The 15,877-nt window shown below is 42.8% G+C and overlaps 2 protein-coding genes across 2 annotated transcripts in view; one reads left to right on the top strand and one right to left on the bottom strand.

Moving 5' to 3' along the window:
* The window catches only part of kz (putative ATP-dependent RNA helicase kurz), a 34,505-nt gene extending 27,523 nt beyond the window's left edge, over positions 1-6,982 (bottom strand). Inside the window, exons 1-8 of the mRNA XM_089574439.1 lie at positions 6,826-6,982; positions 6,005-6,190; positions 5,559-5,659; positions 4,496-4,931; positions 3,141-3,289; positions 1,574-1,760; positions 464-577; positions 13-114 (exon numbers count right to left, since the gene is read on the bottom strand). Coding sequence (XP_089430565.1) covers positions 13-114; positions 464-577; positions 1,574-1,760; positions 3,141-3,289; positions 4,496-4,931; positions 5,559-5,659; positions 6,005-6,190; positions 6,826-6,909 — 1,359 coding nt within the window. The 5' untranslated portion in view covers positions 6,910-6,982. The remainder of the gene's footprint in view (positions 1-12; positions 115-463; positions 578-1,573; positions 1,761-3,140; positions 3,290-4,495; positions 4,932-5,558; positions 5,660-6,004; positions 6,191-6,825) is intronic.
* Positions 6,983-7,192: 210 nt separating this feature from the next.
* LOC149364475 (zinc finger SWIM domain-containing protein 7-like) lies at positions 7,193-15,732 on the top strand. Its single transcript, XM_089574438.1, has 6 exons — positions 7,193-7,402; positions 9,337-9,530; positions 9,606-9,627; positions 11,524-11,705; positions 13,194-13,219; positions 15,548-15,732. Exons 2-6 carry the CDS (start codon positions 9,449-9,451, stop codon positions 15,650-15,652), a joined length of 417 nt encoding a protein of 138 aa, XP_089430564.1. The 5' UTR covers positions 7,193-7,402; positions 9,337-9,448; the 3' UTR covers positions 15,653-15,732.
* The last annotated feature ends 145 nt before the right edge of the window (positions 15,733-15,877 follow it).

Raw genomic sequence — 15,877 nt, 5'->3', positions numbered from 1 at the left:
TAGCAGACATACCTTGATCACAGGTGGGGGCGTCTTGAAAAGATGAGTATTCTCTGTAAAGTCCTCCACCCTCAGGGTTGCCGACATAATTATGAGCTTCAGTGGATTCCCTTTCTGCCGAGAAATTATGCAAGCATGATAGCATGAGAAGGGAACCCTCCTGGCCCTCTAGTTACCAAAGTCCAGCCGCCACACATAAGCCACATGTGCTCTTCCCCCCCCCCCCCCCTTTTTTTGTAAAATCTTTTTGCACGAGCTCCTTTCATACTTTGGAACATGCAGGACGCAGAATACAGGCGTACAACACATTTTTATCCAAAAGCGACCCAACCAAACAAGATCATTTGGCACCATTGGGCAAGATACAATGCCACTCTCCCGATTCATTTTGATATACATATGCAGTTCCGAATATCGCTAACAGTCACATAACACTAACAGCCAATACGGTATGATGGCTTACCCGTCGTCGCAAAGGCACAATTCTTGAAAGGAGACCAATTAAGATGTCCGAGTAGATGCTCCTTTCATGAGCTTCATCAATTATGATCACAGAGTAGCCAGTCAAGAGAAAATTCTGTAGAAACAGAAATGCATCCCACAAGCAAGTCAGCACCACTCTCAGATAAACAACCGAGACTGAGGGTTAACGTCACACCAGTCAAGTGCATACCACAATTGCATGAAAGCTGGCTGGCAAGCAACCGCAATTATCTACAAATTATAACTGGACCCAACTCAAAGTGAATATGAAGTGAACAATTATTTTTATTTGAATAGTTGAGAAACGAAGAGAATATTTTCAAATCAAAGCAAATAGTTTGCGACTGGAAATGTAGTAAAAAAAAAGGGGGGCAATTCGTTCCAGTTCGAAAGCATAAGCTGAGAGATAGTGCCCTCAAATTCACTAAGGCAACTGAAATAAAAGATTAAAAAAAATGCATTCAAACTTTCATTAGGCAATGTTCAATAATGATGATGATGATGACGGTCATCATAGCATCATAGCCTCAACCCCTTATCATGTGATTCTTTACATGCTGCTGTTTTTGAATATTAAAAGATGCTGACAGATTTTTTTGGATGCTAAAATTTGGATGCCAAACTTGCTTGGCACCAAGTCACGCATCCCACAGAGTTAAGTGTACAAACGTGGCTAAAATTTCGGGCGCATTACATATGATGCCATAATTTTTTTACCTCATTCGCACGTCATGTGGCCACTACATGCAGCATGCGGCATGTACTAGAGCCAGAGGAAGCCATGTTTGAGTAGAATACCACATTATTCGCTTCGATATTCAAAGCACTCGAAAATTCGCACAACCCTATAAAACAGTGCTCTTTGAGATGACTTCAAACGTCAAGCTTGAGAGCTGTGAGGAGAAGCCAACTTTTCAAAAGCCTTGGGTCTATGAGGAAAAGAGTGCAGTGCGCACAGAAAAAAAAAATGTGATGCTCCCATAAGACCAAAAACCTCGCTACTTTCACATTCCTTGAGATACAGCTGCGGCAATCAATCATATGATAACAGAAACTTTACAACTTGATAAAAGTCCATGATGACACTCACATTCTGAATCTCTTTCAAGAGAACACCATCTGTCATGAACTTGATCTTGGTGTCACTGGTGACATTTCCTTCAAAGCGGATTTGGTAGGAGACGACTGATGAGGGAAGGCTCATCTCTTCAGCAACTCTCTTTGACATTGACACGGCAGCCACTCGCCTTGGCTCTGTTATGCCTATCATCTTCTCCCTGCAAGAGAGAGAGAGAGCAAATGGCACCATGTCTTGGTTGGCGCAACTGCAGTCAGGAGCAACTTGAACATCACGTGACTTGTGAAGAAGCTGAACTTCGTCTAGGCTTTGAAACTAATGGCAGAATAAGAATGGCACAAGCATCCATTGCAAGCACAGGCAAAGAAAAGCCTTTCTATTCAGTGCACATGACAAAACTACCATGGTATCCATGGTATCCAAATGCTTGTTCCTGGCATTACATTTACCGCAATAACTGAACAGTACCAGGTTAGGTGTCATTAAATCGTATAGTCTGTTTGCTTCATTTCCATCTTTCAAATAACATTTTTAAAGATACAGACTAGGATTTCATGAGAAGCATTTGTAAGCATCTGCCATATACTAGTAAAAAGTCAGGTCAGCACACAAGTTACATGGCCAACATCAACACAGCTTACATGCCCATGTTGCTGCTTCAGTCCTATTCTGCCTTGACCAGCAAAAAAATGTCTCAACAGTTCATTCAACCAGCATCAACATGCTCAAGACGAGCCATTAGAGTTAAAATCTACCATCAATTTTACCTCCCAGTCAATGTGGTACCTGCCAAGACATGAACTTCGAAGTGATCCCCTATGAGCTAGCTCACAAGTCATAAGCAACAACTTGATTTACAAACGCAATTAATTATATGTTCTAGTCATTTACAAATTTCATACACACATGAAGCACAGCTTCTAACATGATGTTTCTACATGGCTTAACCCTGGCTGAGGCTGAAAATGGGTTGGCAAGGCAAGACATCAGAGTATCTCAGGTGCTACATAAACTGTTTGACCTTGCAAGGGTCTTATGAAGTTTCCCTACTAGTCACAAAACTTTGGCATAGCACTATAGGTGAGCTTTATCTGCCACCTAGAGTGACTGCACCATGTAAGCTGGAGGGCACAGCCTTCTTTATAACAGTGATCTACGCCTTTCAATACATACATCAAAGATAATTTACTGCTTGTGTTGCAGAGCACATGCAAAAGCACTAGGAAAGCACAGAACTTGATCCCCAATTACACTTTTTTTTTGTTTTAAAAATAAATGAATAAGATGAACTGTTTAACTGTATTCCACTCTCCACTTAACATTATTAAAACTAACACTTGCTTCACAACAATCTTGATAGAGTAATTATTTCCACATGTAAAGAGTCTTTCATGACAGAAAGAAAGATCCCTGCCCTTTGAAATGACACCTCTCGCAGTGGATTCCTCCCTTACCATACAAAACATCGGGGGAAGTTTCATGACCTCTAAAGCTATTAAAGGACCCTGACCTCACTAAGTAAACTCATTTGAGCACCACACACATGCAAGTGTTAACCTGCTGCCGCTGTGCAACATACCTGGTATACCCAGCCTCATAAAGAAACTGTGGGACTTGAGTTGTTTTTCCAGAGCCAGTCTGCCCACAGATCACAACAACATCATTTTCGGCTATGGCTTCCATAATAGTTTGCTCTTCTGCAAGAATTGGAAGCTGGTGCCGAGCGTTCTGCAAAAGCCAAGAAAAGAGAAAAATGTGAGAAAGTGTAGTAACATTCCAGTATGTCATATCTAGAGGTTGAGGTTTCCGGCTTAAACCAAAAAACAGCGAGTAAAGTATGCTGAATTCATTTTTTTTATTTTGTTTTAACAGAATAAAGCCAGTTCTTCTGGCATTTAGTACCAGTTACAGTTGGTCACATGGCGGAATCAAGAAAGTGCTGGAACCTGGAACATGGTGAGACAATGGCACCTTTGGAATTTAGTACCGTGGTTGGGAGTTTTGAGGCAATGAACCGTGAACTCAGATCCGCCATTGCAGATCAGGAGGCTCCATTTCCCAGCTAAGTGCTGTCAGCTTGTGCAGTGTCTTATCACCAGCTCAAAGCCATTGTTTGCTTAAGTAGGTTGCTCCAGTGAATGTCAGGAAAAACTTTAAGCTAAGATAAGCTTAGGTCACTTTTGACCCCACAGGGACATCCAATTTATAGTAATACCAGGAAAAACACCAAGGTTATGAAATCACTGCTTCAGTTTTAGAATTAACTAAAGAAGGTAAAATATCATTACACAGTTTGCAAAAACAGAAAATAAGTCATCAATAATTTTTAACTCAATATAGTGACACAAATTTTCCAAGTAAACCTAAGGGTTACCCTTACCCTTTCCTTAATAGACAATCTGCCAAAATGTCTTTCCTGGCTTTCAGCCCTCCATGAAAATTTGAACCCAACATTTTGAATGAAGTGGCACCAAACAATGCACAGCTAAAAAACCAGTGTTTCACTCAGTTTCAATCGTCAGCCTCAACTATGCACAGACTAATTCTCAATGTTTCTACCTCTTCAGTGAGAGCTTGGGAAGCCAGCACTATCTTAGCTTTTATGTAGCAAGGACATAGTACATGCATTACTTTCGATACCAAGAGTGCGATACCAAGAGTGGCTTTGTTTTCAATTTTAAAGGTTAGGCAGCAAATTTAATTTACTGCATGCACAGCATCATGTCATGTTATGACCTGGAGGAGCACACAGTAACCTAGGTGAGCGGCAAGTTAAATACACGGCTCACTTTCTGGGATTCAGATGCTGCTAGCATGTGGGCAGTTGCAAGGAGCTTAAAGTATCTGCGACCGTAGCATGCCATGCCAAAAATTTAAGCACTGCCCTTAACACTACTCTTTCTCCGTGACTTTGGATCAAAGAGGCTGACTCACTTGAATTTCCTCTGTCCTGTGTACCGGCATAAACACAGATGGGGCAGAGTTCCGGGCAGCTTTCGGAGGTTGGGGTTGCTTGTCTTCCTGCTGTACTGCAGCAGCAGTTCCAACAGTTTCTTCAGCCGTCTCTTGGACTGCACTCTCGGCCACACCACTCCCTTCAGGACCCTCAGCAGTCTCGTTTGATCCATTTTGATCTACCTCTGAAGACTTCTGCTTGTCGCCTGGTTCCTCCTCATCGGGCGCTGGCTCACTGTTGTCCACCTCACTCCCTTCAGATTCATCAGATGATTCTTCTGAGTCAAAACCGAGAACATCATCCCTCTGAATGCGAGCTCTCTTGGGTGCTACCTGCCGGCTTCCTTTGGTGCTGCTTATTCGGGACAGTCCTTTTTTTTCATCTGGCTGAGCGGCAGTGGTAAGCTCACCGAGCCTGTCCAAAAACAAAAAGAATGAGAGATAAAGTAATGCACATAATAACTACACCATTAATGAAGCATTAGTGAATGGTTAATCATGAAGTGAAATGGTTTCCTTCAATGCTGCTAAGATATGCATCTTCTACTTATCCCACGTGTTCTGTTGTGAAGTACGTCCATAAATCCTCCCTCCCTACCTTTAGTAACTTTTCATTAATCCCCTCTGTAACGCCCGACCCGGGCCCTGAGGGTATTCGAAATAAATAAATAAATAAATAAATAAATAAATAAATAAATAAATAAATAAATAAATACTGCCATGTATCTGTGCCATGTCCTGTATAGTATTGGTCGCATATCAAATCTAGTGCAGGGTGTCAGAAACATTCAGGCCACTTGCAAGTAACTTTTTCTTGGGCCTGCCCCTTCAAAGCAGACAGCGATTAACATTCCCACAAGCTAAAAATGTCAAGTATGGTTGTTGCACTCACACTAATGATATTTTTCATTGTAGAGGCACTAAGTCTGTGTTAGGAAAAAATGTTTACTACACTGAAGTGTTTGCCACAACACTGTTTTAGCTATGTTTTGATTGTTAGCTTAACACATGAACTACACATGGAACACATCTGTGTACTTACCGCTTCAGGCCCTTTGTCTGCATGGCAGATGTGGAAATTAACATAGACAGCTCCTTCTGGCTCGCCTGTGACTTTTGCAGCTCTTCCAAGAGGTGAGCTCTCTGCCCAAAAAAGAAAAAACAAATAAAGTAAGTTCAAGCAATAAACATACATCAGCGCAATTTTGCACAAAATGTGAATGGCTCTATAGCCAGGCATTTTTTACAAGCCCCATCTATTTTACGTAGTCGTAGCAGACCACTAACGAACAATGCAAACAATACCGTAAAAAAAAAAAAAAAGTCAGAGTAACCACTTCAGCTGTGCAATGGTCAGCATGTTACGTCAGTATTACTTAATGTGGGAAGTAGAGATGTTACAAATGGGCTTCCTTACGTCCACTTGTAAACAACAGTTTGACAACACCGGTAAGACCATGCAATCACACAATCAGACAGGTAACTTACATTGATTTTCTTGTTCTTCTTTTCTAAGATTTTCTCAAGCTGTTTCCTCTTCTTCTTGGACAGCTTCGGAGCAACTTTGATGTCACTGGCCTTACCGACTTCTTTCTTTTCAATCTTCTTCGATGGCAAGATGAGGGCATTGCTGCTATCGTACTTGTCCTGCCTCACATTAAGCTCGACTTCAAACTGTAATAGTAATAATAGTAATAATAATAATAATACATAATAATAATAATTTACTGCCATAGCTGAGTATCTACGTACAGAAACGGGCCTGTCAAAGCCAGTAGGAGCCTAGCACGTATAACTATAACAGCAATATAATCTCTGTCTGCATAAATGCAGGTATGCACAAATGCAGCACTTGATCCCGCCTACAGCGAGTGTGCATATAACATGCATGATCAGAAACTAACTTAGTTTCGCACTTCTGCAGAGCTCTTCGGCAGATAAAACGCCCTCCACAATAGTGCAATACACAACTGGATGTGCTGAGTACACTGAAACGTACAACTTCGCGCAGTAATAAGCAAAACTATAATCACCGTGCACGCAACATGAACGACGAGAAACTAAGTGCAATGTCCAAGTTATGAGCGGCACGCTAAATGACATGTTTTGAAAGAATAGATTCTAACATATTATGAACCCAGTTTCGGCGCGATCAAGCATACAGCCCATCCTTGAATCCCACCACTTCTACAATACGAGCTAAAATTGTCGACGCAGCTACACAGACGCTCTCAGAACGCGCTGACAAATGTAATGCGTTGTCACTACAGTTGCGACAACAGGCTGTAAGGTAAAAGAGAAGAGCTAACCTCCGGCGGTCCTTGCTGGTCTGTTGGTGTTGTATGCTCTGAACTTCTCGCTTTGACATTGTATTTGCGCCGAGATCGACCCATGTCGACGGAGATCGCACGATCCGGCACAAGCACGTGGATCAAGTTGATGTTAGTGACACATTGTTGCTATCATACTGCACAGAGAAACTGCCAAGCATAAACCAGTAAGTTGTAATAGCATACATTCCATCTTCTACTCTTCTACTATGCCGTGCTGCAATTTTATCATAAGCTTTATTCAAAATGCAGCAGTAATTATGTTCAAAAACTGAGTATTATAAACATGTTGTGAAAAAAAACTACTTCACCTGCTCATTTAAATTTTTGCTACGAGGTGACTTCACATGCTTTCGTACGTCAGCACAGTTCTCGTCATTAACGTGTTTTATTATTGTTCAAATCACGGGATATTGCAAAGGCAATAATATTGGCTTCAAAGCGCGATGAATGAATATAATTTTATGCACATAACTCAGCCTTTGAAGTCTATCGCCTTTATAATTTTGTGCTGCGCCCTTGTGGCGACGAACATTAACTGCCATGCGCGCTCGGCCTTATTACAGTGACCTAGAATATTGGGTAGTGTGCTCACAGGCCCGCTCGGGGTGACCCCGCCGGTGTCGACAGGGCGCGGTGGCGCGTGGTGGCGCTGCACGCGTCTTCACGGGTGAAAACGCGTGGCGCATTCGGCCGGCGTCGCAGTAGCCGTGGTAGCCGCGCCTACAAATTGAATTATTATCGCAACATTCGCATGGGTGTCATTGAAATGGCTAGGCGGATCTTGAATGGAACATAATTTCTGGCATGTGCACATGCTTATTTATTGCTCAGAGATCCACAAGGGACTTAGCATGAGGGGTTGCATGAGAAATTTTTTTCAGTATACGTTTGGCACGCAGGGATGATCACGTATTGTCACTCGTGCCTGCAATGTTTCCGTGTAGTTATAATGCACTGCATACCGAGGGGTCATACAGCTTTTTCTAAGTCAATAGTAGTCGCATGTGGTGTAGAGCAATTTGATTCATGCCAAGGACAAACGCGGAATGGAGGGAGTGTCGGCGGCAACAATTATTTCTATTCGCAAGGAGCCTGTGCAGCAGACAAAAAACTGAGGGGCAGGGTGACGATAGTTAGAACGGAGACGTAAGTGAGACAAAGTACAAGGAGGGGGGGGGGGGGGGGTATATACTTTATTTACAATTGGCGTTTTGCGCTGAACACGAGGCGCGCGCACCGAAACCATTTAGACACAACAGTAACAGTGACTTCACATTTGTTTGGACAGCCATGCAGCATCCACTGATATTTGAAAAAAAAAAGAATGAGGCAGATTTGTCATAACTGCGTGCATTTATGCTCGCTCATTTCGCCTTTGACAACGGTGGCTCAGTGGCGCTCGGCTGCTGACCCGAAAGACGCGGGTTCGATCCCGGCTGCGGCGGCTGAATTTCGATGAAGGCGAAATTCTAGAGGCCCGTGTACCGTGCGATGTCGGTGCACGTTAAAGAGCCCCAGGTTACAGTGACCTGTACCCAGGTGGTGTAAATTTCCGGAGCCCTTTACTACAGCGTCCCTCATAGCCTGAGTCGCTCTGGGACGTCAAAAACCCCGTAAACCAAAACACTTCGCCTTTTTCTCCTTCATCTTATTCTGGCACTTCAGAGCAGCGTTAGCAACGGCACAGTTTAAGGTGCTTCGCCAGTTCGCGTTTTTCTGCGCTGCAATGAATTACATTCCGAAAGCATTCTTGATGTGTTGAAAGTGGTTAGAAGCAGACTGCAGAAAGAAGTTGGTTCTGTGAGCTTTTCTGTGAAGAGGTTTTCAAGCTTCAGCTGAAATCCATAAAGCTGCGCCGATGGGTACAGCAGTCCTCCGCGGTCGCGGTATTTTGTCATCCCCGCAAGGAAATAGTTTTCATCGGGAGACTGCATTGTGAACGAGGTAATGCACATCTGGCAACTTGTCTTCAATGTACACTTCCGTGGAACATACTCTGTTACGTAGAAAACAAGTCTGGGTGTTGGTCAAATGTTTAGGGGCGCAGCCGTATGGCTGCGCTTGGGTGGATGCCAATGAGTAATTACTCCCTTATTAGAAAACAAGTCTACAGCCACTTCTAGCTACATGCTCATCGTGGTCATGCGCAGGCACCCAAGTTTGAATCTGGAGGGCCTTCACACTGCATTTGAAGGCCGCTATCTGGGCAAGCTTGAACAAGCACTGACACCATACGTGAACAAAAACGTGAAATGACCCCACGAGAAGCGCTCAAACCAGCGCAAATCCGCACAACAGAACATCAACGCGCCCACAAATACACACGGCGCACTGACAGCGGCGGCAAATCCTACAGTGAAGTCTACTGTGGCGCCACCTCGTGTCGGCGCCGCGAAACAGAAACCTGTCGACATTCGCTGGGCCACCGCTCCCCCGTTGAGCCGGCGCGGAGTGAGCACACTACCCAATATTCTAGTTCACTGTAGCCTTATGTATGCTTACCTGTATTTGGACGCGCGCTTACACGAAACCGCTCGAAAGCATGATTAGTTCAGCGAGCTTCCCCTTTTCCAGATGATACGGAAATTTGCGAATTGACATGAGTTTTATTCAGTTTCACCACGACATTCTGAAACTCCTCTTCAAGAAACTTGCCGAAGAGTACAGCGACAAGAAAACGAGTAGGTAACTGTGCCTTACTTTAAAAGAGCGTCTGTTTCGTCAGAACCTTAATGCCTTGTTTCTAAATATTTCAGTTTCAACGAAAACGTTCAATGAGTAAGTACGGCTCTATGTGCATTTTATTTTGCCAGTCGCATTGCTGCATATTTGAAAGTCAGTTTGACTCATCTTCAAGACCAGACGGATATGCAACTATTTGTAAAGTAATCACCATTTCTTCAGTGTGCGGAGTATCATGAAAAGAGCGATGCGCACACTACTCTTTGTTTTCGAATAATTTCGAGGTAAACTCTTTGTGTAACTGCTGCGTACACAAAACCATAGATTCTTCATCGCACTTACTGACGTGTGCTTGTCACCACGATTGACAAAATAGTATCGTCAGTTTGCGTCAAAAAGCTGTTGAAATTTCGCACGGGCACGCTCAAGCAAAGCCTCGCCAGTGTATCTCCGTGTCGCATCTCACCAAGATCGCAATCAGTTATGCAGCTCATCTCATGACATAATTATAAGCTTCAAAACAAATCCACAGTACTGAGTTGTGACAGCTTTTATGTCAGAAATGTGGTTTAAATTGTTACCACGCGAAGCATCTTTGTCTCGACCCTTGTTAATAGCTACGAAATTCTTCCTCTGTTCTGTATTTGTGCACTTCAAAATGTCCTTTTTTTTTTTTCGCCCACAATAAATCTCTCATATCCCCTTCAGGCACTGCGTACACATTGTGCATGCTGAGTGAACACAGTCAAATGCTCGTATGCAAGGTGCAATGTCCACAGATCTCTATGTAGTAAAAATGTATTGAAATCAGAAGAACCCTGCATAGAACCATCTCAAACCAAGCATGCGAAATGAATTCAGGAAAGCTTGTTTTACAGTAGCTGTGGTATGTCCCCAGTCGGAGTCTCATTCCATGCTAAAATCAAAATAACGGCAAAAATAAAGTGGAATGAGAAAGAGCCTGCACCTGCGGAGCATCAACAGGCTTAAACCAATCAAAAATAAAAGAAAAGGGCCCAAATGGCCAAAAGGAGAATTTGGTGGAACGAGTGCTTTAAAATGCCTAGCATGCAATGATTTGTTTATGCACCTTCTTATGACAGTAAGGGCCAAAAGCAGTATAATTATGTGACAAGCAAGGACCTGACAAAAACTGCATACTTAATCGTCTGGGCGGTTGGAATTTGTGCCAACTTGATGTACTCACCCCACTTGATATAGCCGCCGTGGTGGCTCAGCGGTTATGGTGCTCGGCTACTGACACGAAAGATGCAGGTTTGATCCCGGTTGCGATGGTTGCATTTCAATTTAGGCGAAATGCTAGAGGTCCATGTACTGGTCCGCCGCGGTGGCTCAGCGGTTATGGTGCTCGGCTGCTGACCCAAAAGACGCGGGTTCGATCCTGGCCGCGGCGGCTAGAATTTCTTTGGAGGAGAAATTCTAGAGGCCCGTGTACTGTGCAATGTCAGTGCACGTTAAAGAACCCCAGGTGGTCGAAATTTCCGGAGCCCTCCACTACGGCGTCTCTCATAGCCTTAGTTGCTTTGGGACGTTAAACCCCATAAACCAAACCAAACCATGTACTGGTGAGGTGGTTGAAATTGTCCGGAGCCCTCCACCACGGCGTCCCTCCGAGTTTGAGCCACTTTGGGACATTGAAGTCCATAAAGCACTTGCCCTGCTAGATAATGAAGAGGTTATGTGTGTAACACTGACTCTACCAGCTGTCATTTAATGCTATTTCATTGTACTTTCTCCCGTTTGTTCTGCTGATTTATGGCATGAACCACTTTTTTTGTGGGAAGCATTTAGAGATAGGTTCATGGTGAGCTACTGATGCAACTTTTGGGTAGCCAGTACCAGTTAGGATAATCCTAAATGACAGTACTGCTCAACAACCATTGACACTGTCCATGTTCGTGACAGCAGTTTTAAAAGATTGATGTGCAAAGTGAAACCTAACAGAAGTTTTGCTGTGACTGTGTTTCAAAGACTGGACCACTTCTTTCGAGCTCCTCTTCAACTAGCACTGAGACTTGTTGACAGACGCCGTGTCAAGCGCTTGACCTGCCCGCGTGGCCGAGTTGTTTATCAAGTCGCCGGTGAAGCCAGAGCATTTTATACTTGCCTGCCAAGCAGCAACTTCTGTGCCTGCTATTCATATTTGCATCAAGGTGAATGCAAAAATCATTTGTTCACTGTTTTAATTACACATCTGATTGCTGCACCCTTCACTTCTGCGGTACTTTTCTAAGTACATCCGTACAGCATCCTTACTACCTTAGCTGTTAATGCGAGAGGGTACTCAGCTGTTCTTACGTGCATGTCTTTATGGCTAGAGTGCCTTTTTAGCATTTTGCTTTATTGCATTGTCAATGGATTTTATCGTCACCTGAGACAGATGATTTATTGCAGAGCAATTTATTGCATTGTCTCCTTAGACATAAGGACAATCAATTTATTACATTGAAACTTGGGATAATGTTTGCATCACACAAAATTATCTTCCGAAGCAAGCCAGAATATGAACACGAAAGCAAGAGTACGTTACTGTTGCTCATTTCTTTTCATTACATTCAGTCAAAGATGGTCATGATGCTTATCCAAACCTTTTTCTCTCAAACTTTGAGGCATCCATTTAGAATTTGTAGAAACAAATTCTACTGCGCTACTCTCCACTCCTGTAGTCCTCAAATGTCTTCTGGCACTCAACTAGCTGCTCATCATCCCAAAACAAACATGTTAAGAGCACAGTCTGGCCAGATATTTTAAAAATTGCTGAATTGAAAAATCCACATCACCTGCCAGACCACCAGGGACCTTTAGCTAAACTAAAATATTATGAAACAAACTTAATTTTGCACCACTGGTAGAAGCATGAGGTTCTTGGCATTTTAATGTAGTTCAAGCAACGGGACTTGTTATAAAAGCAGAAACTATGTTGACTACAAAAATATGCGATAAAAATATCGAAGCAGCATGGAAACTGCATTTATACGAAACAGAACATCTCTTCTGCACTGGCAAGCTGTAGTGCCTCTACTGACGTTTTCTATCCTTTCTTGCTTCATTTTATCATTCATGTAATGCACATATATATTTGAGTCTAGCCAGTGGCATTCTTTGCATATTTAAACGCGTAATAAACAGCGTAGGATATCGCTGTTTACAGGACAGGATATAGGAGGATGGAGAGGGGCAAGAGCCATGGCATTTATATATGTATGTTGTCGACAACACTTTAATAGACGGAAACAGGAAGCTTAAAGGACCCCTGACCAGGTTTGAACATTTTAAATAACATATGCAGATCAGGTGCTTGAGGTCACCTTTCAAAATATCGGAGCCATGCTTGCTGTGAAAAATGGTAAAAGTTCTAACCAGTGACTGCTTACATTCTCTTTTAATGTGCCCTTTCGCCTGATATGCAAAATTTTGTGTGTTGTTTAGTAGTTGTGGTTTTACATGGCTCTAGTGCTGCATAAAGCAGTGTGTCCTAGCTGTAGTTTTATGTGTTTGATTGTAATGAGCACTGTTTAATTGAACAGAAATGCATCACCTAGTGTAGTACATCACTGTAGAGCAGTGCCATTTATGAAGTGATCAGCTGCCTCTAGATTGTGTTAACTATTTTGTTGTTGTGTTGACTTCTTTTTTCACAGTGCTGCGAAGGCAAGAGATACCAATGGTAAGCGAAAAACCAATGCATGCTTTAAAGCCCAAGAGACCAGTGTGTATATTTTTATCACTGATGTCCTAGTAAGGCTTGGTAAAAATATGTTTATGCCGCTGCGGTGGCTCAGCGGTTATGGTGCTCGGCTGCTGTCCCGAAAGACGCGGGTTCGATCCCGCCCTCGGCGGCTAGAATTTCTTTGGAGGAGAAATTCTAGAGGCCCGTGTACTGTGCGATGTCAGTGCACGTTAAAGAACCCCAGGTGGTCGAAATTTCCGCAGCCCTCCACTACGGCGTCTCTCATAGCCTAAGTCGCTTTGGGACGTAAAACCCCATAAACCAACCATAAACCAACCTAAAAATATGTTTATTGTCCAGGAGACAGTGTAGCCAGTAATGTACAGGGGTGATGGAAAGAAACACAGAGTGGAGCCTAGGCACTCTGCTGTTTGCTTTTCGCTGGTAGCAAGACGCTAGAGTCGTCCGTGATGCATTCTAGACGACGCTAACGTCTTTTTTTTTGCCACCCACGTAAAAGCATGATCAAAAGGAATTCGAACAGCGGAGCACGTAAGTGCTGCATTGTTCGCATTTCTTTCCATCACAACAGTACAAGCTGGTCCCAAACCCTTTGTAGTGCCATTGCTCCTAGTTTCTGGGGCTGGAGATGATATTCATTTTTAATGACCTGGAGCATGAACACCATGGCTTTAGGGTGACCTTGCATGATTACTTCTGGTGAAGCCTGTCGATGCCGTAGTAGTAGAAGTTCGAAAGTACCAGTGCACAAAATAACCTAAAGGGGCACACCACCACCCTAAAGAGTGAACTTTTCAACCGCTTGCTCCATTTCTTTTCAACTTTCGGGGCTAGTTTATGTTCACTTCTGGGACCATTTCTGCCAAATTTCATTGTTCTGCTGGGGGATTTCTTGTACAGTGGTGAGCAGCCTTGTCTAGAGCGCTCGGGCGGTGCACTTCCTTGCAAACAAATCCAGATTTTGTGGCAGCCTCTAGGGTCCAGCTGCAACGCTTGCACGGAAGTAGCGCCAGATAGCCTCATAAACAAAGCAGGCACAAAAACTTTGCCCTGTTATGAGGGGCTGCTCTCTAATTTCGGTTTTTGTTACCAAGTGCGCACTGCTCAAGCGCTCTAGACAAGGCTGCTCACCACTGTACACTGGAGCTCTGAAATTAAACTGGGGTGATTTTCAATATTGCGAGTCTGTTTTCCTCGTTTCCTGTTTCTGTGAGTAAACTGTCGGCCTAGGAAACCTATCGTTCCAATATTACTTGACAATATTAGTGTTGGGGCAGGCTTTCGGGAGCATCATTTAGTGAGGAACGCAACTGTCCACTGAGGTTATACATTTTTGCCTTTTCTGCATACTAAAAAAGGAGTTGGTGAAGAAATCAGTAGAAATGAAAAACCAGTGTCATTCTATATATTGTAGCATTCTTATAAAATATAATGAAACTAAGCAAAATAATTCCACAGTTATGTGCTCTTGACGTTCCTGAGGCTACATAACACAAAATTTGGAAAATTATCTGTCTTCCAAATGATTGTTTTCCTAAGCAAACATAGTCATCCTTTGCATATATGTTGCATTGCATTCTTCATACTTATTCTAGAATAATGAAATTTGGCAGAGATTGTTCCAGCAGTTATAAAAACAAGCCCTTCACGTTTTAGTAAAATTGAGCAAGTGTTTCAAATGTTCACTCTGTGGGGCAGTTTCTCCCCTTAAATCTAATTTACAAATTGGTGTTTGCTTCCCACATTTTATTACTTTCTCATCTCTACAAAAGTTATTTGGTCTTTGCTGATGTATGCAATTTGGAAGCCATGATAAATAATTTCTAAATTGGTGAAAAAAAAAGTGCACTTTTGTTGTTGGTTTCGCAAAACTATGGGTATATAGCAGTAAGCAGGACACCTTGATGCCAAAGCTGCCGTTCAGGGTAGAGGCACCTTTTAATTGGAAACCCATCATATGTCTTCATAGAGGTTTACCATGCAGACCTCTAAAATGCCTCGGTGAGACTGTCTCAGCAAGAGCCTTTCTTTCTTGTGTATTTGCATTATAACTGCCAAAGACTATCCCACAAGCTTGTTCTACTGCTTGAAACAAAAGCTAGCCATGAGAACAGTATGCAAAGCAGTCATTAAGAATTAGTCGTGAGGGCATGCAATTAAATAATATTGGCATTTTTGCACTGTTTTTTAATTAAAAGGTGAGTTGTTGTGGGAAATAAGTTTCTTGTGTCCGATTATAATTGAAATTGATAAGTATCTCTACAGTGACAAAAACATTTAAGATTTTTTCTGTCTCCTTTTCAGTGCAAGCATGTGCTTGCATCTCGGCTGGCTGAGGCACTTGGAACCTGTGACAATGTCAGCTGCACAGAAGAGACTATGACGTTCCTTTTGCAAAGCTTGAGTTAATGATGTTACCTTGGTTATTTGTGTTCTAAAATGTTGTACAAATCAGTAATAAAATAGAAAATAAAAATGTGGGCTCCACATGTGAGCAAACAAGACCATAACCTACAGCGGTGCATTCCACTACAAGTATGAACTCTTGAGGGGAGTAATATTATTTACTCTTTCATTAAGCTTTATCCAGCAGTCTTCACAGCAAGGGTTGTCAAGCATATACAAAATTGAAAT

Source organism: Amblyomma mixtum, chromosome 2 (assembly GCF_055824585.1).
Source record: "Amblyomma mixtum isolate Tamu chromosome 2, ASM5582458v1, whole genome shotgun sequence".
Taxonomy (NCBI): Eukaryota; Metazoa; Arthropoda; class Arachnida; order Ixodida; family Ixodidae; genus Amblyomma; species Amblyomma mixtum.
This window is presented reverse-complemented; position numbering and strand designations above follow the sequence as displayed.